This window comes from Pezoporus wallicus, unplaced genomic scaffold (genome assembly GCF_028554395.1).
Source record: "Pezoporus wallicus isolate ANWC-B61680 ecotype Strahan unplaced genomic scaffold, APGP_CSIRO_Pwel_v1 contig_7505, whole genome shotgun sequence".
Classification (NCBI taxonomy): Eukaryota; Metazoa; Chordata; class Aves; order Psittaciformes; family Psittacidae; genus Pezoporus; species Pezoporus wallicus.
In genome coordinates this window covers 3,763,645-3,789,851 of record NW_026638908.1, presented here as the reverse complement: position 1 = coordinate 3,789,851, position 26,207 = coordinate 3,763,645, and the positions used below count along the sequence as shown (strand labels likewise).

At 38.8% G+C, this 26,207-nt stretch overlaps 1 protein-coding gene across 3 annotated transcripts in view; it reads right to left on the bottom strand.

Moving 5' to 3' along the window:
- The window catches only part of DSE (dermatan sulfate epimerase), a 33,811-nt gene that overhangs the window by 3,395 nt on the left and 4,209 nt on the right, over nt 1-26,207 (bottom strand). The window contains exons 3-6 of one of the 3 annotated variants that reach the window (XM_057413173.1): nt 18,452-18,920; nt 7,398-7,651; nt 3,413-3,652; nt 1,714-1,921 (exon numbers count right to left, since the gene is read on the bottom strand). In XM_057413173.1, coding sequence (XP_057269156.1) covers nt 1,714-1,921; nt 3,413-3,652; nt 7,398-7,651; nt 18,452-18,867 — 1,118 coding nt within the window. In that variant the 5' untranslated portion in view covers nt 18,868-18,920. Of the gene's footprint in view, nt 1-1,713; nt 1,922-3,412; nt 3,653-7,397; nt 7,652-18,451; nt 18,921-26,207 lie in introns of those variants that run through there. The other 2 variants (XM_057413174.1, XM_057413175.1) reach the window with 2 other exon arrangements.

The following is a 26,207-nucleotide window of genomic DNA, read 5'->3' as shown; positions in this document are numbered from 1 at the left end:
CTTGATGGAGATTCCCCCCAAACCAGACCTCTTTCCCGAGAATCTAATTCAAATGGACATGCCCACCACAAGAGCAACACTGCAGCACAAGGAAAGGCAACTGTTGGAATATTCAGGTATTTTATTTTCTTTTTGCTTTTTTTCTTTTCATATATTTTCAGGATGACCATGAGCCAACACTGTGCCCTTGTGGCTAAGAAGGCCAATGGCATCCTGGGGTGTATTAGAAGGGCGGTGGTTAGTAGGTCGAGAGAGGTCCTCCTTCCCCTCTACTCTGCCCTGGTGAGACCGCATCTGGAATATTGTGTCCAGTTCTGGGCCCCTCAGTTCAAGAAGGACAGGGAGCTGCTGGAGAGAGTCCAGCGCAGGGCAACGAGGATGATTAGGGGAGTGGAGCATCTCCCTTATGAGGAGAGACTGAGGGAGCTGGGTCTCTATAGTTTGGAGAAGAGGAGACTGAGGGGTGACCTTATAAGTGTCTATAAATATATAAAGGGGGAGTGTCATGAGGACGGAGCCAGGCTCTACTCAGTGGCAAACAGTGATAGGACAAGGGGTAATGGGTACAAACTGGAACACAAGAGGTTCCACTTAAACTTGAGAAGAAACTTCTTCTCAGTGAGGGTGACGGAACACTGGAACAGGCTGCCCAGGGAGGTTGTGGAGTCTCCTTCCCTGGAGACATTCAAAACCTGCCGGGACACATTCCTGTGTAACATTATCTAGGCGTTCCTGCTCCAGCAGGGGGATTGGACTAGATGATCTTTCGAGGTCCCTTCCAATCTCTAGCATACTGTGATACTGTGATATATTCATGTGCTCTTAGAAAATTTCTTTCCCTTTGAAAACAAAAAGTATTTTGTAAGTATAAACTCCCCAGATTTCCATGGAGAGGCAGGAGAAAAGAATGTTAAAATGGGTTTGTAGAGAAGAGATTCTGTATTTTGCAAATAACAATATTAAGGGTGCTTGGAGCCTAGTAAATATGCATTGTTATATGCATATCATAAATGCCAATCACTATCTATTCAGTAATATTTTTCTTCTGAGAGAGAGAAATGGAGCTACACTGACTCCTTGGAAATGCACCTGTCTTCACAGACTGAGGGAGTTTATATGCATATCTAGAGCCTCTTGGGTCTTTTTCATTTCTTACCTTTAGAAGATTGACATACAAGTAAGCAGAGCTGTAAATTAGATGGAAAATATGGATCTAGTCTCTATTATATTTTTTTCTGAGCCTAACATATGAAGTAGTGTGCAAGAACAACTAATAGTAGCCTTACTGCTTACATTACTTTAGCTTTTAAAAGAAAGTTTATATTACTACTTATAGCTTTCAGAAGAAAACTATGCTTTAAATATTCACCTAATTAATTATGACAGAATACAATGGGATTAAAAATAACAAGAATAGACCAAACAAACCAAATACATGCAAACAAGTTTTCAGTCCTTTTGGAACTGCTTGTATTTTATAAAAACAATATACAACAGAAAGAAAATGCAAAAGCAAATGTAAGACAAGACCAAGGTGTTCCTTGTAGCAATGTATACTGTACATCTATGCTAAGTGAAGCAGTTCTTTTGAGCCAAATGACTGGACACACATGCCCAACTCAATCTCAGCTTCTACAGTACAAATCTAAAGATAACGAATTATCACCAAACAGCTGTCAGGTTCCTTTTGAGCCCACTCATTCCCTTTCATACCAGAGAAATTCAGTGTGGAGAGTGCACCACCTCTGCCCTTTGGATGCTGTCCCTGGGCCCTCCACCACTCGGTTCCTTCTGATCTGTTCTGCCAACCAGTTCCCACTGCCGTTGCGCATGACGAATTTGTCAAGGAACACCAGCTGGCTCTCTGGCCCATAGAACCAGTTATAGTTGGAATCCGCGATGGCCACAGTTCTCTGAAACCCTTGGGAAAAAGTGAACAGGAATGTAAAGAAGAACAAATAAATGTACAAAGATGTGTTTGTACAGCATGACGGTGAAGCCAAGCAGTACAAACAGACACAAACAGAAGCAGCCTTTTCAGATGTTTATAGACCTACTTGTAAATGAGCCGTAAACAGGTTACACAGGAGCTGTTTCCTTCTGCTGTAGCTAACTTGAATACTCACCTTTCTTCTTTAACTTTGAACTACAGTCAGTCAAAGTATTGCAGAAAATGTAAGCAGCACTGTCCCATCCACTTCCTCTCCTCTCTCAAATCTGGAAAAGGTTCATAGCTTTCTCTTTTCCTATGTCAATCCAAACTTTCCAAACCAAGAAAAAAGAGGTGTCCCCAAGGTAAAATAAATCAGCTTCACCCTAAACCAGCTAGCATGAGTTCACTTTGCTCTTAGGAACCAATCGCCAGTAAATGGCTGAAGTTTCACACGGAGTCAGCACAATTCCTTATGTCCCTGTACTAGCATGCTAAAGCTGCGCTCAACCCCCCTTACATACATGGCTAGATCTGAGGCTCTTATAGCCAAAATAAAGATATCACAGTCTTTTTAACCAGGAACAGTACAAGTTCCTAATGAATTGTCCTGCAAATAAGCAACAGAAAACCATCATAAAAAAACTTGCAAGGCTGCCTGAAACCCAATCTTTTCTGAAAGCTAGAAGGGGTCAGCAATATTTATTAACTTATAACTGGTTTTGTATTTGCACATCTCCATTTTTCAGTCACAACTAAGACTTCAAATCAGAGATGCTAAAACTCACTGCAGTAGAGAGATCCAACAAGAGAACAGAAATATTAAAATGTCTGCAAGATTCACCTATTATTGATGTTATATATTTTTGTTTAACTCTTACATTGACAAAAGAAAATGGTTCATGTACCCCTGGACTGCACAGAGAAACCTATAATTTGATTCAATGACATTTTCCAGCAGAAAAATATTATAATAAATAAGCTATAAAAATCTGTTTTACTGTTTTGTGGAAAACTGGTGATCATGTAAAACTTTCCTACACTTTATTGATACTTTTACTTGTGGCTTCATCGTTTGCTATTCCTTTCACCTAATCTTTTAGGGTGATGATTTTTGACAAACGAAAAAATCAATATGAATCTTGAAGAACATTATTTTCCAAACAGAAGCCCCAAGAAATAGGTCTGTTTCAAACTTCAAAAACCAGAAATCAAACTGTGAAGGACTGCTTTTTCTCCCAAATGATATTTCCATCTTTTCACTGGTTTTAAAAGCTGGAGTTTAATAAACAATGATCATTAATAAGCCGTGCTAAACAAGGATGTTGCTGTTTTGATGAATTATGAAAGTAAAATCCAAGGAAAAGGTTATTTAAAAAAAATCCGAGTACAAACTTATTTTCCAAATGGCCTTTTTCAAAGTATGAACTTTACAGCTGTTTCAAGGATTACAAGTCATCTTCATTCACTCAGTGGACCTACCTGGCAGGACAGTCCTGTACATAAATGCAAAGTGCTGCTTGAGCCAGGGGTGGCTGAAGTGATTGATATCAAAGTGCCTTTGGACAAGAAACATGTACTGAAACAGCGATCTAGTTGTGTAGCTGCCATAAGCCACCCCTTCATAAAGGGAGCCATCTGTGACCTCCTGCAGCAGGACTACTGATTTCTCCATGATGGCCAACACTTGCTTGGTCCACAAGTAAGCTTCCTGAAGGTAGCCTGAAAGAGAAAGATGTTGGCAAATCTAATTAAAACATTACAGATCACAGATTATGTCATCTGTACTCCCACAGTAGGATCCGTTACAGCGAGTAATCTGCAATCTAAAACCCTATATAATACAGCCTAGTGTCCCTGTAGTTCTAGGGTGTAAAAACACTGTACCTAAACAGAGCAAAGCAAGATTACAAGAGCAGGGAAAAATTATCAAACACCTTTTGCTAATCATGTGGGATTATGCTTTCAATCTTAAAAGGAAAATTTCCTTAATGCATTCAAGACATGCAAAAAGGGAAGAGCCATGCTAAGACTATTTATTGTATTTAAAATTAAAGCTGTATAAAAACAACGTAAGGTCCCCACTAGAGGGCTCCAATAATGCAAATATTCTGATCAGTCATTTTTCACTGTTATGATCTCCAGTGTGGTAAGGAGATCCTCAAACTTTAAAAATACAAAGCAGTTCACATCTGAGCTGCAGTTAACTGATATTCTGCTAATTTGCTCTGTTTTAAGACATGCTCCGTTCTACTTACATTTACAGTTTGTCGGACAACCTAAAGGGTTATCCAAATAGAAGTTATTTTGCATCGTTAAAAATTTTTCATCGTTAATTCCAAATGCAGATTCCTCATTCCCAGAATAAAACTATTTTTCCAACTAGGTTAACTTTCAGCCTCCACAAACACAAGCCCTAAACAGTTATTTTACTTTCAAGAAAAATCTCTCTGAGATCTTACTATTTTGGTCTGCCCTACACATATCAGGAGCTGGGAAGAGGTTGTGACAAGACTTTCCCAAGGCTTGTCTGCATTCACCAAGGAACAAGCACAAGCATGAGAGCTTCACCACTGCATTCACGCATTGCAGAAGTCAGTATGTGAATCCCAGCAGAGGAAAAGCTCGTGCCTTCTCTTCTTTTCTTTCTGATTTCACTGGCAAGAGAGGTTAGGACTAACCAGAGATCAACTGCCTTGTACTTCTATATGGCAACTTAGTGTCTACCCATCTCAGAGTGTCTGAGCACAGACTTAACCAGACTTATTTCCACCATATAGCAGAGCTCAGCTGGCATACATTACACCCTATTACATGGTAAAGTGGTGCCTGCTGAATGAAGTGCACGTGCCAGGATAAGGGCGTATGAGCTACATTCAAAGCTGCTGCTTAAGACTGCCTTTATGCTCAGCAGACTGATGAGAGATTCAGACATCCTACTAGTCAAGGCTGCCAAATCCTGCTCAGTTAAGAGAGACAAAAAAATTGTGAAGTCTAAGCTAAACAGACAACCTGAATCTAATGTGGTATTTCTACTGAAGAATCAACTAAGATGGAGCAGCCCTGAGCAACAGGGGCAGGTGATGCTACTTACTTCCACTTACTTTACTCACAGCTATCTTGACACTGCTTCATTACTCTGATGGAGTTGGCAGCACAGGGGTCTGTCCAAATAAAACCCCAAATGCTTCCACTCTTGTTTTCCCTTCTGACATAACAGCCACAACAACTAGCTTCTGACTACTACACTAGCAAGAATGGTATTTTCCATGGTTCAGCATTGTAATATATGCATTTACCAACTCATATATGTTCTGTTTATTTAGTGTACGTCTATGATTTAACCCTATGCTTGTAGTATATTAAAAGAGCAATAATATGTTAGAATGAAAAAAGTAAGAGACTCAACACTCTGTCAGGCTATACAACAAACCAGAACAAATCTCACCTAAAATTAGCAGCATCCGTATCAAGTTAGGCCTTACTCACGTTTCTTTTTTGAATACCTGAGTGTTTAATATCATTACAAAGACTGTGTGTTTGTGTCTAGAATTTTAATAAGTTTCATTTTTCATTCCCATTACAATGTTTACATATTTTTAAGCTGGATATTTAGCCTCTGCATGCTTCAATAGCTCAATTGTGTTTAAAATTATTAGTTGGAATTTAAACCTTTTGGGAGGAAGTTTTTACACTAGGATACACTATTTGCATTTGCTATGCATCTGATACAGGAAGAATACTATGTTCACCCCCTTCTCCCTACTTTTTTTTCTCCTTCAGAAAAAGTCTTTCATCTTGGAAAGAAAAATTAAAAAAATTTTTTTTTTTTTTTAATTTTAGGCTTAAATGTCTTTTCTTAAATAAAGTTGCTCTATACTGAAAAGAACTGATTTTTCATTTAGAAATATGCAATCTGTTCTGATTTATTTTCATTTGAACTATCACCACTATTTCCAAATTGTTCAAGTGTTGCTCTATTTGCCTTTGCCTCCTACCCCCCATTAAAAAAAAAACACCTACCTTTGGTGAAAGAAATACTGTCTGACTTTATTTGTGATGTTATCATTGTTTGGCACAAAGCATACTTATGGTCTACACACTAATGAAAAGCAGAGTCATCTTGCAAACTGCCAGCTTTCTGCACTGACGGAGGCTTGGGGAAGGATGGAATTATGAGGAATTTAGCAAAACCCACTGAATAAATATGGTCTGAGACTTCAATTTGTGGAAGGCAAGACAGGAGGAAAGGGAGTAACTTACACATACACTCTTGCTGCTTTTCAACATATGCACATCGGGGAATGAGCTTGTTTTGACAAACACTTAACAAAAGATGTTCCCCTAAATAGTAGGTGCCGCAGTTTTTTGTCACACTTCTTTGGATATCCAAAAGATCCAACCATGTGCAGATGTGCCTTGCTTGGCAGGGCTGAATAGCTTGGCAATGCCATCAGCACACAGAAACTAGATTTTCCTTGACTTGCAGCGAGTAAATAGTTCTATTGGGCATCATGTTTTCAAAATACTTCTAGCACATATTAAATAATCACTTGACAAAGTACTGACATGTTCTCATAAAAGCAGAAGCTGCCTTCATGACTTCTATCTCTCAGCTAAAGTACCACTGGGGTTTCAAGTCAGGATTTCTTATCTGCTCTCTCCCTCTGACTCTGTGACTTTGACTCGAATTCTTGTTTACACAGAGTATCACTTCAACAGGGGCAGAGGAATAGCTCTGGGCAGAGGAATAGCTCCAGGCAGAGCAGCCAAGAGTGACTGGAAAGGTTATTCACCTGGGAATTGGGAAGTATAAGTTTAAGCTCCTGAAGCAAAGAATCTGGCAGACACCTCCTGAAAGAAGGCTGGGGGGTGCAATGGCATAGTTCAGAGGAACAAAGGCAAAGCCCTGCCCATCTCCACAGAACAGGATACTGTTCTGAGGTCCCTAGCTGTGGCCTTTGGATGGATGAAGTTACACCTTTACAGCTCTCTCAGGGAGACAGGACAGAAGTTTTGGATGAAATTCCAGGTTATCTGGTTGTCCAGCTCCCAGCTCAGAGCATGGGGTGTTCCTAACTGCTGACTTTCTCAATATATTGTGTAAGGAGACAAAGTGCATAACTCTTGACTGATAATCTACCTGGAAGACCCTGTCTGTAAATCTGGGCTAGACAGACTATACACAAGGGGATTTTTAATTCTTACAAACAATGGGGCAAGAATTCAGAATCACTTAGAAAATGGATTTATATACATGGGTATATATCCACATATAATAGACCTTGTACATCTGCTCACAGATGTTTTTTCTAGTCAGTAAACTAAATTTTTCTAAGCAGCAAAAGAACAAACCCGTTACTGCTGTAGTCTCAGAAGTGTTTCTATCAGTTCCTGAACTCTGCTGCATAAATAGCTGATTGAGTTGATACACTTCAGAAAAATGTTCCTATGGTTTAGCACATACCTTGATTCATCAGAACAAGGCTTCCTGCCAGCAGGGCCACACAGTTGGTAGGCTGGTGGTTGTGGAGGTACTGGAAGCCCCATCCACGTCTGTATGATGTTTCGTACATATATCCCGAGGCATTGGCAATTACCTCAAGAAATCTCTCCTGTTGAGTCCTGCTGAGATAGCTGTATAAGAAGTCATACGCAGTGGCAAAACCAACTAAGGAGTGAGCAAGAGGGACTTCATCCCACGGGGCATCCTTCACTAGCCTGTCAATAAAGAAAGATACCAATTAATTGAGTTTCACCTACTTCTTTTTCTCTGTGACTGTACTGTGAGTTGTGTATGACTTAATGTCTCTGAAGTTAGGCAATTAATGCTGAATTTTAACACAGTAGCAAGCTACTTACCAAGTCTCTGATACAATTTTCTTTTTCCTTTTTAGTATTTAACATAAAACAGAGGTAAAATGATGCTACTACTCAAAATCATTTTATAGGAACTACCCATTTGTATCCAATGATTACACTGAACTTTGCGAAATCGTAAATTTGTACCAAGAAAATTCATAATGGAGGTAGAGTTAGTGTAGAACAAATATTTCTTTTAAATCAAGCATTTATTGTGTATCAAAGACTTTAGTTTTGCAGTACTTACAGTACTTCAAGCCCATGGTTCTACAGAAAGGGAAATGTGAGGGAATACATTGTGAAAAAAATCTCTGATAGACTGAACAATGATCAGTTGTTTTCCTAGCTATTCCCTTCTTTCACTTTCTTTGCAATATATGTTTTATTACAGAAATGAATTTAAAATTGTTGAGATGAGAGAGTGCAATCAGTGGAAATTGTGTTGTGCTCCTGAAGACATGCACCTTCCCTGCTTTAACTATTCTGTGACTCTATAAATATGATTTCGTCTTAATTTATGTAAGCATTAATGTGACCAGATGACCAAAAGAGCAAGGTTTAAAAAAAAAAATAAAAAAAATCCTCATTCTGCTCTAGGAACATTTATTTGCATTCAAAATGCATGAATGAATGACTTAAAAATTATTACCATCAGCCCAGGGCACTGCAACTATGGTAAAACACAACATATACAAGTGAGAAAAATGACCTTTAACTTTTAGTTCAGTATTTCTAACATCACTGGAAAACCTCAAATTAACTTGGCACATTCACACCTGTATGTAAGGAAAGTCTCTGTAGGCTATTTGATTAGCTGCATTTCCAACACTTTAAATGTTCACCTTCTCGCAGCTACAATCCCATTTTCTGCTGAGTGAAGTTATGCATTCAGTTTATCTTTTTTCAAAATGAAACATTCACCTCACAGATTTTTAATTAAGTACTTGAATGCATTCAGCATTGATCAGCAGGACTTGAACCAGGGGTTTATTGGACTACAGTTTTTTGTTTGTCCAATTTTTTTTCTTGGTTAGCAGACAGGCATTGACAGAAGATGGCTGTGAACAATACAAGACAGCTGTAAGTGTGGTAACAAGTGACTGTCAAAGCAACTGGAAAAAAAGTTCTAGAAACTTATTGCTCATCATCTCCTCATCCATTCCCCGTGGTCAATGTCAGGAACATCTCTTTGTCATTCATTTTTCTGGTCCAAACTCTAAACTTGCCAGTGAAGACTTCCAGCCACGTATAGGAAAATATCTTACTTATGTTTTCACTTAATTCTTTTGCAAAAAATTACAGACCCGTAACCCAAAACATTTACATGCTTTTCCTAGCTGCTCATTCTTTTTGTGTTTCCAGGTAAACTGGAAGAAAATGTAGCTGAACTGATCAGGCAACTCTCTAATTCTCCGGATTTATTTATACTGTGTCGTTGAGGCACAAAAATTGAAAATCTGAGTTAACTGGTTATCTGTCAATCTCAATTAATCCTCTGTGTCTCTATTTCTGCATTTTCATCTTTCCTTATCACTGAAAAAGTTCTTAAAATGTTGGTAGTCTTGTATGTAAACATAAAGTTGCATTCTATGCCGATGATATGCAACAGCGTGGCACCGTGATTGCTATCAAAAATCCTCTGACACATGAACATACCTTAAACCAGCTGTATCCTGAATCCTAATTTCTGAAATATTTTTAGTTTTACTTTTCACTAAACTATTGTACATTCAGAAATTAGAGTTCAAATGGGTACGGGAAGCATCACTTTAAAGGCCTCTGTCTGGAACAGTTACAAAATGAGGCTAAGCTATACATCAGGTCGGAAGAAAAAAACTGACAGGATTTAAAACATTTAATTCAAAGTTCAGTCTCCTTGTAACAGACTAAAAATTGCAAATTAGAATGTGCTTAAAGTTATTTAATGATCTTTACGTTCTTTCATCTTAAATGAGATTTGACAGTGGAACTGATTTATTGTAACTTTCATTTTGAAGATGTAAGCTAACTTCATGTTCTGTTTCAAATGCAATATTGAGTCAAATTCTATAGTATAAAAGATACTTGTATAGTAAGTTTTGTATAGAGTTTAACAGAGGAGATGCAGACAAGGAATAGAGAAAATTAAAGATGACAATTTAAAGACCCTCATTTCTAAACATACAAAACCACAGTCAACATCTGTTCTTAAAATGCAACTCTCTTGAAGTAGTAACTCTTCAGCTGATACAAATCAGGGCACCTCCATTAAGCGAATTTCAATGGAAACAAGCAATGTACACCAAACAGTGTGGAAAATGATTCACAAGAAGAATGGTCAAGTAGCAAGCATTAAATGCTTTTTGTTATCTAAATTACGCTCTCATTTTTCAAAAGTATTTTTAGTGTCAGATTTGATAAACAGTCTGGCTGATAAACTGTGGGAAACCATGATACCATAGGCTAGCACTGAACATATTATATGAAAAAAAGAGTTTTCAGGACAACCTATTAACTACTCTGCTCTTAAATACTGAAGAAGAGTTGTCTGTATTTACGAATTAAGATAGGTAAAAACATGCCAATGCTTTGCATTGGAAAACAGGCAGAAAACAGCTATTTTCTAAGACTCTCAGGAGTAAAACTTAACATCAGATAGTTTGAACCTCAGCTTAGCAATTAACTGTGTCTAAAGACAGCAAGTAACCTTTACCTCAATGCTGCATTAACCTCTTTGGTCTTTTAAAGGTATCAGATGTTACCAAAAAAGAATCCAAAGTAAATAAAAACATCTATAATGGATTTTTTAGTATAGAGCAACTACTTAGTTGCAACATAAGCACTTTTAGCAGACAAGTGTTCCAAAAGTTCCGAAACATATTTTAAAGTAACAGCTAAACCATAAACGCATCCCTACAGAGTACAAAAAAAAAAAAAAAAACCCCAAAACCAAAAAACAAACCCAAAGTATTTTTTTTTGTACTTCTACACCTATATCTGTATTCATAGAGGTCCTTATCTGGAAACTTGAGAAGGTTTGTAAAAGAGCAAAAGTGATGAACTGGTTTCTTGCCTAATGATTAAACACCATAAATATCCTTCATATGCATCATTCTGCACAAAGAACTGCAGTCTGGACAAATTCTGTGAATGGTACAGGACATATAGATGCATGGGTATTCTTTCAAGTTCTCTTCATCTGCATCATACAAAATATTTTTGTTATTTTATTTTAAATATTAAGAGTCTGATATAAATTCTCCATGAAGAAACTGGATAAATAAGGACAAAAGGATAAGTTTGGTATTATGTATAAGTAGTATGGTTTTCCTACATGTGCTGAGAATTTCTGCATGTTGCAACATGGCTATTTGTTTTAGATTTGTCACATTCTGCAATGAGCAATGAAACTGAAGAGGGAGTTAAGACAGTTCTTTTAGTCATCAGTTTATGATGTCAAGAATCATCAGGCATGCAATACATGTTCAAGGCTAGGACTGTACATAGCACTTCCACTAAATATGACTCTGTACTCTATATACATATACTGATTTTGGATGGGAAGTCAAAATCAGTATCAACAACAACAAAAAAAACAACAAGAAATACTGTAGTAGAATTACCACAACCTCTCAATTTCTTGACAACATTAATGTCTCCTCTCTCAGCAGAAACAGTTGTCTGTATTTTTCCCTCATTTCTGTCTACTACTAACTACTTCCTTACTGAAGAAAGAAATATTAGCATTTCTCTAAGAAATATAAGCCAAGAGGGAAAAAATACTCTCTGCTGAGTTCAAGGCAGGATTTAAATCAAACTCTCATGCTTAATCGAGTTCCATGATCATGACTTGTGGGATGTTTAGAATTGCCTTTATTTCATTTTGTATCCAGAATATAAAATCAAGTTGAAGCAAATAGGAAAATAACACTTTCTAATTTGAGAAACAGAATACCCTCCAGGCACTGTGAGATCTGATTTCTAGCCTCAAGGTTAGTAAGTAATAGGGCATCACTGCATGCAAAATGAAGCATTAAGCACATCCTGACACATATATTACACGAGTAATCCACACCCTGAAGTTTAATACTCCAAACACTCAAATGATAAATTACTTACTGCAGAATAGCTCCTGCAGTTTGAGGGCAGATTAAGCTAATGATTGAAGGAAGCATGTCAGTATTCCCTCCTCAGTACTGAACCTCTCACTCTTACTAGGTGGATGCAAAGGAAATGAGTATTTTCTAAAGACAGGTGAAAATTAGTTGAAGGACAGCCCTCTAGTATATTTTGATGCAATTATCTTAGACAGCTAACAGCATGGTAGAGATTAATGCACATTAAATGTCAATTGTGGATAAAAATATGTCATGTAATGGGGCCAACTGACCTCTTGATCCTGAAATCAATTGTGTAATTGTACAGTCTTCCCAATGGCAATGCTTTGACACTCCACAGACCCTTCCCATTGTTCTGACCCACTTCTGGGGGAAGGAGATACAGCTTTAAACCTCCAGTGAGGCAAAGGAGAGAAATATTCTTCTGTGTCCATAGGGAATATACATACCAAGAGGGAGTATAACCAATGGAAATGAGACCACCAACATTTATTTTATAAACTTGACTAAATTTTCAGTATGTTTCTTAACAAAGCTTCCAAAACAAAATATTTTCTTGTGCTCAAATAGAGTATTTTCTTCACTAATGGAACAGAAGCTTCCAATTTTTGTTTTGGAAAGAAAAAAAAAAAATCCTTGAAAAAATCTGTTTCATCCAAAGCAACCTCTCAACGTCCACCTTTTCCACATTTTTCTAGCTGGCTGCCAAAACAGAAACCCCATTTCTGCATAACCTAAGTGTTCAGTCGTTTGCAACAAAAACACTAAGAATAAGAAGCATCTTTGGAAAACTGATGATTTATATTTCTGGTGTCTAAACAAGAAATAAACAAACTTATCTTGTAAAACAAATTTGTCTTATCTCTTTACCAGCTGTGTTTCAGCAGCAGCCACTCTGACATGCTCAGGTTCACTGCAGCTCAGTTCACAGGGAAACAGCCAAAGGAGTGGTTAATTGGAAAAGGCTACATTCATATCAATATGGGAAAAAAAAAAGGCAACATAAAATGTTGTCTCAATGTTTTTCAGAAGTTTTAAGAGCTTCCTATAAAAGTAGGGTTGTACTGCTTAGGTGCTGAGAAGGCAAGTAGAACTTTACTCCTTTGGAAACTTTCATCTGCTTTCTAGCCTCTTTTTCACTGTTTCCCCATAGGTCTATAATCATCATTCTGCTGCTTCTGAAGCTTCTTTCAGATCCTCTTCTCTCATTTTCAGCTTTGATCACAAGAGAGGCCTTTACACACTGGGCTCGGCTCGCTCTTAGTATTAATTATGATCCTTCTGTGTTGACACATTAGTAAACAAGAACTGAGCCTGTTTCAGTAATTCTCAGTGCCATATTAAGCAGACATAGAAGTTTAGCTATTATTTCAACAGATTAGCTCTTGTAGCAAGTTTTTATCTGATTCATGCCACAAAGTGAGCTCCCTGTAGCTATCACAGAACTTCAGCGTCTATTTATCTCCTAGAGGTCCTATCAATTACAAAAGAAGGTATAAAGGAAGCTCTTCAAAATCCAGCTGGACATTTAATTTCACAGTAATGCACAACTCCTATTTTTAAATGCTACATATGAAAAAGATAAACCCAGCATGAGGGTTTGATATTTCACTTACTAACATAATATATATTCCAGATACCAAGTTCATCTTCCTACCCTTCCTTTTCTTTTTCTTCCTCCCTGTAGGAGGCTATCCCATCGTATCAACCTTCTTTTATGCTAACGTCTATGCCTCAGTCTTATAAAACCCTCCTAAGTTTTCTTTAAAGATGACTGTTGGTGGATTATTTGGAGTCAAACAGATGCACTAAATCTGTGGTGTTAGCAGAGACTTGCCTTATCTCAACTCAGCACACATGAGTTTATTTTAGTTATGCATCTATCTACACATTTAATTATTTATATTTACGTATTTTTACTTTGTAATCCATATTGTTCAACACCAAGCACCACCTGGATACTAACAGCAATAGTCCTACAGCATGCTTCAATACTTTTAATAAACAGGGACTAACAGAAGGCTGAAGGATTGCTGTTTAAGATGAAATAGCAGAAAGGTCACAGATTTGTTACGCTGAAGCTTTCCCTTAGCTTCTCCTTACTTGCTGCTATTCCCTTGGAATGTTTGCACGTGCTTGACAGTAATTATCTCCCCTATGAAACCCACCGAGCCGGGTTTACTGTCAAATCCCACACCTTATTGTACATTGGTAACATACTTGTCTTTAAAAACAGTGCGTCAACTATGTGGGAAAAAATGCCAAACAAAAAAACCCAGAAACTTCTTGTTTGGCAATGGCACATGGGGACATCTTTCCTGCTACTGTAAGAGGGGTGCAGAATTTGTGAACCTACATGGTATTTGTTTATAAGGCGGGCTTAGCAAAGATGAAAGTTTTTCACTGCTTTGTCCAAAACACAGAATCTGACTGGACTTTTACTTCTGCACAATGTGCAACTCCAATTACATCATTCCACTCAGTGCGGGAGCAGGCCAAGGCAGCACATGGAAAGAATCACGAGTACAGATCCCCTCAGCCAAAATGCACTTCTGGCGGCGAGTGCTCTAGGGGCCAGAGATAAAATGCCAGAGAACGCATCTATATCCTCTGTTCTCTGTAAAATAAGATCACACACCTCAAATATAAGGACAAACTCTCTTTGACTTTAGACAGCATCTAGGTATCAAACCCCAGGAAAACCAAGTGAGTTATTTAACACCAGGTTTTAATTTTTACAGGTGAAACCATTAAAGTCCATCTATTTTTACTGAAACACTAACGCACTACATCTCCCCGCTCTTGCTAGTCTCTAAAACATTGTCTGTTCCCATATTATTTGGGTGATTGTTATAGTTAGCTATTAGCCATTGCCCTTTTGTTTATTTTAAAATGTAAACCTATTCCAGGATGTAGCAATTATGGATGCTCTGTTATGAGCAGCATGCCTATCAACATCCGTTGTTATGACAAACGGCTCAAGCTCTGTTAGCCTACAGAAATGGGAATGCAATGGAGGGTGTATTTTGTTATGTGATATGAAATGACTAGTGTAAGAGATGAGAAAAGACAAAAGTGCTTAATTACATGCCTCTTCCATGCATGTATCAATTACCAGTAGACTTTCTCATAATTGTATCTTGAGATATTGAACCATATTTAGACTACTGAGGATTCTTGCTAATGTAAAGATGAAATTTAAAATGTCAGTTTTCTTAATCTTTTGGCATTCTGGGACAAATAATCAATGACACTTTAAACTGTATTTATTTTATCCAGCTACCGCACACACAACCAAAATCCACTTTTATTTTTGGTAAGGCTTAAAATTTCTTTAATGTTGCCACAAAAAAATTAGAAGAAACTCATTCAACTGAATTTTTATTTTTTTTTAATTCTAGAGCTATTTTAGGGGCAATGCCATGTCAGCAGAAGTAAAAGAAATCCAGATCATACTGTTGAAAGAACCAAGCTGCTGACGAGGAACCTATATGAGCACCAGATTAATCTTTCCAACTTTTGTCAGAGACAAAAACTTTTTTTGGCATTTTACATGGCAGTCTAGGCACCTACATTATAGGGGAAGTCTAGAGAGAGAAAAGTTCCTCTGACTTACTTATCTTATTAATACCTCTCTGGACAAGCCGTCTTTACTGATGACATAAAGAGTTCTGGCAAAAGAGTGCCCTAGCATGCAAGGCTCCAAACTTGGGCAACATCAAAACTGCTAGTTCTTTCCACCCTCCTGATCAGAACACATGTGACCTCAAATTATTTAATAAAGATAACATTTGTAATGTATGACCCAGAATGATAGTTTTCCCAAAAGTCTGAGGAAAACTAAACATGCTTAAATTGACTGGACAACATGGGGTTTTTAAAATTCCATTACTGTGACACTGCCAAAACAGTTTATGTACAGTCTTACACAGTGGTTTAGATGCCGTAAGAGCCACAACTCCCCTACTTGCCATGTCAATTTCTGTTCTCCTAGTCTTACCCTAAGTGGAGAAGTGTGTGCAGTAACATGTTTTCTGGTACTTGAGAGCTGAGTTTCTTAGGAAAAACAGATTTACATGATCTGTGGGCCCCTCCTTCAGCTTCTGAACCTGCTGACCTATTAGAGCAGAGCCAGGCAGAGCAGTACATACCACAGAGATACTGCATTCATATAGTTTCCTGAAAACCACTGTTGGACAAGGGAGAGGTATCTATATTACTGCCATCAATGATGGTGCTATAGTGAGAACTAGATGTTGACATTATTCAGCCATGAGTTCTCTGGGAAAAATAAAACGGAAACCAGATTCATGTTTCTGTCACAGCATTTGAAAAGCTGGCCAACTGGAGGTTTGCAAAGGCCAGCTTACCCCAGCCCTATTGCCTATGTTTCTGATTTCCTCCTTCTGTATATTCCCTATTAAGTACATTGCACCCACTTCTTTAGCAAAGCACAGAACCTTGATTAATCCTTGACTGTTTGCTGAATGACATGGGGAAGTGAAAGGTGGGAAAAGCATGGCTTCTCTTTTACCAAGGTAACACAAGATACTTGAGAAAAAACAGGATTTTGGGCAGGTAAGTATCATCAAAGCCAAGTGGAAACAGGATATTGGCTCAGTTCTGATTGGTATCTGCTCAGCTGGGATGAAGGAGAGCATTATGGCAAGGGACAGAGAGACCACAATTATTCCAGGGCAGGAAACATAGGACACAAGGAACTGAAATGAGGTTACTGAGACAGTAAGTGAGACATCAGAAACCACAAAAGAAACAAATAAGTTCCACTACTCAAAATAACACTTGCTCCTCTTTCTTATTCCGTTAAAACAGATGGCCATGTAACTATGTGTTTATACCACCCACAGAAAGTTAAGAAAGAGTGTGAACAATGAAACTAGGAAGGAAGGTGTTGACTTTGGAGCAGTCTGTAGGTTCTGCTGGAGATGGTTACACATCCTTGGATTTACCTCTAGCACTCTAACCCTCTGCCAGCGTGCCAGGAGAAACACAGAATTCCTCTGGAGGAAGGTAAGACTGAAGCTTTGTACTTCTGTGCTCCAGTGGAAGATTTTGGAAATTACCACCATCCTGTTGTGCCAATACTTTTCTTCACAACTCCCATGTGTCCTCTTTTCTGTGACATGCGAGCAACTTAAGCCCAATGTGTCCTTTCTCTCTCCCACCACTTCTTTTGTTCTAGTTCCTGTATTTCCGTGACATTCATATTCTAATACTTAGTATAGGGGAACCCCACCACTGTAATATCTTTTAAATCATGCCCACCAGGAGGATATGGATCCCAAGTTATGCTGGCTCAAATCCAGCATAATTCCAACAACAGCCCACGGATGGATGCCATTTATAGGACGCTACTAGTTGGTCTTAACCCAAAGAAGGTAAGGAATAGTAATTTGAGCAATGAATACTGTTTGAACAGCTAATGCTTCTTCTTGTGCTGGCTTGAAACATGACTCAGATTCCTGCTGAGCTGCTGCCACCACAGAGCTGTAGAACAGCAGCTACAACAGAGGGGAGCAATGCCCCATTGCAGCTCCACCTCACTGCCCTGGGCAAAAGGCATGTTTCCATTCTCTGACCTCCTCACAGTGGCAGCAACCCTGGGCCTGTCTGCAAGGCCCAGTGAGTGGCAAGTGCTGCAGGGGGTTAGAAGAAATGTGTCTGCCTGAGGAAAAAAAAGGAGATAAATTGCTGGTGCGTCTGAAAAAGGAAGATGAGTAAAAGGAGAGAGACCCTGGGGTTCCAATTGCTAGACTAATTCCTACAGTGAGAACATTAGCTTCTGTCCCCACAGAAAGAGTGTGGCGCAGTGAGGACAGAATAACTTGTGGATGATAACTCACATCTAGGTTAAGTTAATATAGAAGGTGGTTATGAAAATGTAAGTTGATCAGGCAGCTCCAGTAATCAGATGGACAACCATCTTTACCATGTCCTAGTATGTCTCAAGGAGAGGCCCAAGACCTGTTCAGCCAAGCACAGCTGCAAGTTTGCACTGTAGCTCAGACATATGTTACAGCAGGCTGCAGAAACTCAAATGTCATTTTTACCTACACCTGTTTTTCATAGTTCCAGGTCCCCCTTCCCTGAATTCTTTCTAAGAAGATATGTACAAGTTTGGGAAAAAAAAAAAAAAAGAAAAAGATATTAAATACTAACACTTGTAGCATTTCTTGCTACAAATTAGACGTGAAACCCTACCTTCTGATTTGGAGTGGGTTTGGATTTTTGTTGTTCTGTTTGGGGGGGGAGGGGGGGTGTTAGTGCTTTTTTTACACCTTACAGCAATTAGGGAGGTACATAAAGGGTCATGATGCTTCTTTCAGCATTAATTTGCTAAAGGGTAAGTCCAGTGAAGGTGAAAAGCTGTGTGTCACTGCTGGTCCAGATGAGGGTAAATGCATTCAGCAAGTTAGTCACTGTTAAAGTGAATGTCAGAACAACTGAAATAATATAAGCAATTCACTCATCCACTCACTTCTCCAACTGCAAGCAGTTTATATGGTAAGAACAACTTAGAAAATAAAAGACAAAAATCTACCAACTAGGCTGAGCCGCCATCCTCTCCATGTAATCCTTGGCCATGTTAAGGGCCTCGATGTTTTCAGGGTAGAGTATGCAGAACATCGCCAGGGCCCCGAGGTTGTTGCCATAAATCTCATTCCACCGAGCACTGAACTCCTTCGGGTCCCACGGAGGAAGGTACTCCAGGGGATTTGACAGCATTGTTTGTACTGCTTCAATCAGACGAGCTGCAATGTGCCTGTGTGTGGTGGTGGCCTGGAGACGCAGAGTCTCCATGTCCCCTTTGGAGAAGTAGAGCATGGGGTAGCTGTCATAGTTGGCATTGACAAAAGGAACCATTGCGTTCGGGTCCTCCCTGGTGCTGTAGGCAAAGGCGAAGCAAACCACATGTATGAAAAACACACTTGGGGCTCCCCGTGTGTGAGTCCTCATTGTGGCATCAGATCTCCAAGTCTCAATGGCAGCCAAACCATCTTTGAAATATCCTATGGCAGATGGACATGAAAGAGAACGTCAGAAAATGAATCTGTGAGACACTGTAATTCAGCACGCTCTCTAAGACAATTCCATCTAGACTTAACCCATGTATTGTCCCAGGTGGCTTTCAAGTAGCTTCTATATGAATACTTCAGACAAAATACCTACTGAGCAATTCATCCTAAAGAAAAACCCATACACTTTGAAGAAAGCCCCTCCCCCTCCCAAATCCTTCCCTCTAGTAGCTGATAGGAGGCAAAGGAACACACTGACAGCTCTTGTATTTCAAATAATTGCAATGGTGCCTAATATGAAGCAGTGATGACTGTACTGGCAAGCACAGAAGGGCGGGAGGGGAGAAGAAAGGGGGAGAGCCAAGGAGCTTGTGCTGGCAGCAGCCAAGCCTGCGTGCTGCCTTGGCTGATGTTAGCAGCTGGAGAGGGAAGGATGAGGAATGCTGGAGGTTTGTGCCGGGGTCATTTTATACTGTGCTTGAGGCCTCTGGTTCTGACACGTCCTCAGTTTTGGTTGGGTGGTGGTTTTTTTTTTTTTTGGGTTGGTTTCCCCCCCCCCCCCCCCCCTTTTTTTAATCAGAAAAAAAAGAGAAAGTGGCAGAGACTTAGAAAAATAGCTGAAATACCTTGTCTTCAGAGCATTTTTGGGTTTTGAATTATTTTTATCATCATCATCATTGTTACCACTCTTTTTCTAAGGGGCTCTCCATTTTGCATGTGGTGATTTACTGCCAGCTACCAAGAAGGCAGAACGGTGAATGAAAGCGCATATTCTCCTACATACATGACTTCTCAAAACATGCTCAAATGGCAAATTTATGCAGAGGTTAAATGCAACTATTTAAACATAGTAAGTTACTTCATAAAAATTACCAATTATCTAGCCTGAAGTCTCAGATAAAACATGGCCACGATCCCCCTGAGGAAAGCCAGCAAATTCCTAGAATTCTTCTGAGGGGAAAGGTTACAGAAACCAGATTCAAGAGACACAGTTTTATGTAAATAATGAACAGTAGTTTCCAATTATTAAAAGGAGAAATAGACAGAAGGAAAGAAAACCTAAAAAGAAACATAAAATGTTTTTTTTCCATGGAAAACCTGTTTCATGGGATTCAGTCATAAAACTCTTAAGAAGCTGAAGTACAAAGCAACATTTTATTTCTCCCCACAGCTCCCTACCTATAGATGCCAACATTTTCTAACCGAAACTTAGGCTGTTAAAACCTTATTTAGAGACCCACATCCTGATTAAACAATGTCATTAACATGTCCATAGACAACGAGACAACCTTGACAGACTAGATCCCTCCATGACTACTGGCTACACAGACCCTCCAGGTGCTTATGTTCAGCTCCTAAAATGAATTTGGGAGCAAGCATCTTTGGCCAAAAAGTACACCTTTTCCTGGGCATTCCTGCCTAGAGTAAAAATAATATTGCACCCTGTAACTGCTTACATTTATAGATCACAGTAAGTAGCATAATTGCTTTAACAGAGCGTGATGGAAGATGACATTTTCATAGCATTTTAATGCATTTTGCAAGTAAGTTTTGCCCTTTTTTGGATGTAAACGAATCGTTACAGGACTCATTACGCAGATCAAAAGGTGGTTTATTTGGTAATGCTTTCACAATATCTACATAGTCTCTCACCACATACACACATACAAAGAAGCATGCACTGAAATTTATCCAAATATACTCAAGTCTACTTGTATTCTCATTTATTCATAAGGAGCCCATGCAACAACATATTTTGAAAGAAAGGAGGTAAAACCCAGTCAAACCAGTACATTATGTTTGCAACTCAATGCCATTTTTTAAGCTGTTGAAAAAAACCTGTTTTTTCATAATTAAAAAACTCAAAACATCATAATTTTTTTTTAAGTCTCTATGATCCTTCAGAACGGGAGGCAGAGAAAAGAGCCTAAATAAACCCCAAGACCTGAAAAAAGGCAAAAAATGTCTGTAACTTTTTTTTCTGTGATGACTATACACTGAAAAAAGTTTCTGGGCTTCCACAATCAGAAAAAATCCCAGCTAGCAGTAAGGACTTAATGCATTCTTTCCCTTGATTTCTGTAAATATTTCTGCACATCAATGAAGAATAAACACATATATAAGTTTAGGGATGGTTTTAACAGATCCCTAAATTAGGGTCTTTCTGACCAGAGTTCAGGATATATACAGGAAGGTTTCCCAGAACTCCTTCTTTGTCAATCTGGACACACATTTCCCATCGTTTCACCATAACCAGACACCTCCAGTGTTGTCTAAAACCCTAGTCCATACTTTAAGAATTCAATAACCCCCCTCATTTTCTCCCTTCGTGTATGTGTGCATTTAACAGAGATGGTAAACCTTTTTTTTTTTTTTTTACCTTGGATGTAAGCAACTAGCTAACCTAAGCATCTAACCACGCTAAGGAACTACCATACCACACTGTTTAGACTAACAGCAACATAACTGGAAAACTGACCTATAGTAGGCAGCATATTCAGAGTCAAGATCTGGAAGGAAGTCAACAGGCAGTGCCAAAAGCAGGTCTACAAAGTCATTCTTATTTATTCTTGGTTAAATTACACTGATGCCCTTCCTATGATGTGAAGACAACAACCTGCGATTCAGTAGGGCCAGCAAACCCTGCCCCGTAACTTTGCAGAGCTCAGGTTGTGAATGGGAGGAGGCAGCTCCAAAAGAGTCCACTTTCCTTTCCATCCAAACCTCTGTGGAGGCACCAGCCACAAGTATGTGGAGAGAACTGCCCACGAGGTCCCAGGATGTATGACTACTCAGGAGACCCTGCAGGCAAACTCCTGGCATCTCTGCTGTGGAGATGCTGGCTTTCTTCTGCCTCCCCCCACCCCCAAAACTACCTGGCTGCCTCCAGAGAAGGTGGGAGAAGCCCTGACACTCAGCTAAAGTATCCAACCTCTATGCTTGTAATAATAGAATACATAGATAAATGATAGTTTAAAACTCAGTTACCATTTAACTAATCTCCACGTATTTAATAACTTTTGGGTGGCTCCTGTTTTCCACAAAGGTTACAGTTCTCCTTATTGCTACCTGACTTACCTCCACAAGTAAGTGTTGTGTTCAAACATTTGACAGAAAATCTGTTCCACCATACTGACAAAAAGCAAGTCTCCAGGTTCAGCCTGCAAACTTTTACCTTAGACAATGACTTCTGAATCAGCAAGGGCTTAACTTTCATATTTTTTTGCATCACTTCTTGATAAACTATTAAAAGCAAAAGCAAACCTTTCCCACTCAGTTTTTTGTAATTGTAATGCTCAATTTAATGATGAACAATTTTGTCACTATACTTTGTCACAAATTATAAGATCACCTTGTTTGGCCATTCAAAAACACTAGCACTAAAAGCAATTGATAATGAAACAAGCAATTTGAAATAAACCAAGCAATTTTAATGCCCAATGTTAAAACACATAGGAAAGTCATAGATATTTTAACACAAAATAATCAACCTCCAGCAACAGATGCTGCCACACCATTACTGTGAAACTAACAGGTAATGCTGGAATGAGAGGTGTGGTATTTGTCCCATTAAATGGAGATGAGCATGCAATTTTTTGTACCAATACTGACAGCTGCCAAAACATACCTGCTTGCCACGAGGAGTGCTAGGTTAGATCACAGCAGAGAAAAGCAAACTTCTGTAGGAACTTTCTTTTGGCACTTTGTCCAAATACCTCAAATAATTAGCAAAACTTGTCACACACGTTGCAATTGACTTCGTTGCTGACACGAGGAGCAGCATCTATAAAGCTAAATTAATCAGTTGGAAATTGTAGTGTTTTAAAATCATGACACAACAACTGAAGAGCTATTTTGTCCAACAATTTCACCGATGATCTAAATATATTGAAAACATATTTAAAAATGGGAGAGTAACTGAGGCCTCTAACTGAATCCAATGACATTTAAGTACTAAAAAATGTGGGGTAAGTCTACAAAAACTGAGAGGTGAAAGGGTCAATAGAGACTAATTCTCATGTATATTGCCATTTGGTTCCTACTGACTCGCAGAAACAGATCTGATACAGCAAAATGAGGTGTCAGATGAAGTGGGACCAAGGAAACTATAAACTTATCTTTGTACTGTAACAATCACAATAAATCTACTGACCTAACTCCCAAGCTGTATAGTTCCCACATCAGCAAACAGTACTGCTGAGTCCCTCTCAAAGCTGCAGGGCTAGACACCAGTGCACAAAACTCCTATACCCGAAGAAAAGAACAGTTGGGAGTCCTTCCTCCACCTGCCTTTTGGTCAGTGAGATAAAATCAATGACCATCCGTCTCTCCAATAAAAATGCTGGAAAGGTGTAAAAATCACTGCTCATAACTTGAAAAATACCTATTACGACATTAACCACCAGGCAACATTACTTCATTGCTTCCTCTGTTTTTTTCAATATGAGAAATATGCTACATCACAATTACATTATGTCAAAGGTATTTAAAAGCTTAAATACTGAAATCCCAAATATAATTCAGAATCAAAACTACAATAAAGTACAGCTCAGGTACCCAGGTGTTAGCATTGCCCTTGTTCTGAAGTGACCTGAAATACTTCGAAAGAAACTTTGTATCAACTTACATGCCTCAATAATGTGCTATGAGAATCATCAAGGCAACCAGAAACAAGCAGTTCCGATAGGAATTATCAGCATATGACATCATGTCAGCAGTCAAGCCATAAACTTGTTTATCTGTCCTTTGATCTACACACAAAATTCAATGATCTATTTGGAGCAGTACACAGCTGTGCGAGGCCATCATTCTGGGAGAACGAACAGTGGTACAATCTCCACAACTGTACAGACAGGACAACAAATACCAAGTATTTTGTAAGTTTACAGTAAGATGTGTAAGGTGTCTGAGATGCAAGTTTCATCTGTTTATTCCTTTCATTCAAAAGTTTATTTTACCACTGTATATATAAATTATCAGGACATACACATGCACTTACTTAATGCTTAACTTTCTCTCTGCCTCAATCAAAAACAAGATTTAAATTGTGTACATGCCCTTGGGAATTTGGAATTTTCTTCCATTTTATAATTTATCCTACTGTATAAATGCTTTGTCAATGATTTTTTTGGTTCCATAAACATTGCTACTACTAATCCTTACTGGGATCTTTTATTATGTACTTCACTGTATGGAATGAGTGAGAAAGTCATTTTGATATCCAGAATCCAGAAGGCAATCATCCCCAACCAGTACAGACATGCCTGTTAAGGCATCTGCATTCAGTGAATGAAAGCTCAGTCACTTTTACCATCAAAGGCATAAAACTATAAGCTACCACAGAAAGATTTTCCTTAGAGCATCAGCATTTTATTTTGAGCTGAAGTGAGAGTTTTCATATAGGCCAAAAGGATATGTTCACTAGTTTTATCCCCTCCAGTAATGTCCCAGAAGTAAACCAAACTACTCATCCATCTACTAAACTGGACCCCTTTGGGGCCTAGGACTATGACAATAACAGATACTGCAGAAATACAGAACAAAATCACCTGTAATAATCTGGGTAGCAAAACGCTATTCATTTGGCAACTGTTAAGAAGTAATGCATCTGCCCGTGCACGTAGATCCATGCAGGGGGTCTGTAAGGCTGTGAACCCTTTCATGTGAGGTATCAGAAGCCATGCTTAGGGCTTCCTTTGCCTACAAAGCAGAAGTGCAACTGTGCCTCACAGGAGGAAGGGAGCAGGGGAAGAGGTTATCTGAGGTAGTCAAAGAGCATGGTCTCTGTGTGGATCAAGTGGTACAACCAAAGTGCACAGGAAGAGCTGGAAAACCTTTAGAGGTTAATGGCAATGCCCAGCAGGTGCAAGTACAGGACAGGAAATAATAAATCATTTGTGCAAATGTGGAAAGCAAACTTCAGTGCTGTCAAAACAGAATTCCTCCTTCTGCCTAACCCAGCCCGAAGTGCTTCATGCCATGTAGCTTCCCTCACTTTTTAGGAGGCCAATGACAGCATCAGAAAATATGATACCAAGACTAGTGTTTCCATTTCTGACTTTAATTTCTATTTTCCAACTAGCACTTCTTTGTTAGCCTTGACCCTTACTCTTCCAAATACTTGTAAATGTTTTAAGTTCCCTGGCTTGTTGCTGTCCTCAACTATGTATAATTAACAGTTTTAATCTTACTGTTTTAATGTCCTTCATTCAACTGCTTCCAAGTTGTTGGAAACAAATGAAGTGTTTCCACTGGAATTTTACCAAACCAGTTCTTACTCTCTATATATGTATTTCTCTATAGACTTCAGTAGCTGAAGATATCAAATATTTTTTATCTGCAAAGCATTTCCACGGGATGTCATATTAATAGGCAGGAATTCTATAACACATCACATCCTTCAGTTTCTATGGGATCAAAACTCATTTGAACACTTAATGTGTTTCCATATCCTGTTTATGACTTGGTCTTGCATACACATCTATATTGATTTTTTTTTTGTTAACTATTTATTCTTGTGCTAGGTTTTGGCAGGGGTAGAGTTAATTTTCTCCATAGTAGCTAATAGCGGGTGGTGTTTTGGATTTGTGCTGGAAACAGTGTTGATAACACAGGGATGTTTTTGTTACTGTTGAGCAGTGCTTAGGCACAGTCAAGGCCTTTTCTGCCTCTCACACCACCCCACCAGTGAATAGGTTGGGGGTGCACAAGGAGCTGGAAGGGGACACAGCCAGGACAGCTGACCTCAACTGACCAAAGGGATATCCCATACCATATGGTGTCATGCTCAGCATATAAAGCCAGAGGAAAAAGAAGGAATGGGGGACATACGAAGTTCTGGCATTTGTCTTCCCAAGTAACCACTACATATGATGGAGCCCTGCTCTCCTGGAGGTGGCTGAGCACCTGCGGGCCCGTGGGAAGTACTGAATGAATTCCTTGCTTTGTTTTGCTTGCGTGTGCAGCTTTTGCTTTACCTATTAAACTGTCTTTAACTCAGCCTATGTATTCTCTCAGTCTGATTGTCTGCTACAGGATAAATGCCTCTGTTTGTAGGCTTACATTGTACCCAGACAAACAGTTATATCTCTCTGCAGATCAATATAGTGTTCATTATTATTGGTATAATTCTGTTACGTTTGCTGCTTTCATCTGTTAATCTCATTATCTGCAGTTTCTATGTATATCTAGATATAGCATACAGTTCCTTTCTCTCACCATAGATACAATATACATTACCCAGATGCAGCTGATTTTTTTTTCAAGGTACAAACTTGGAAA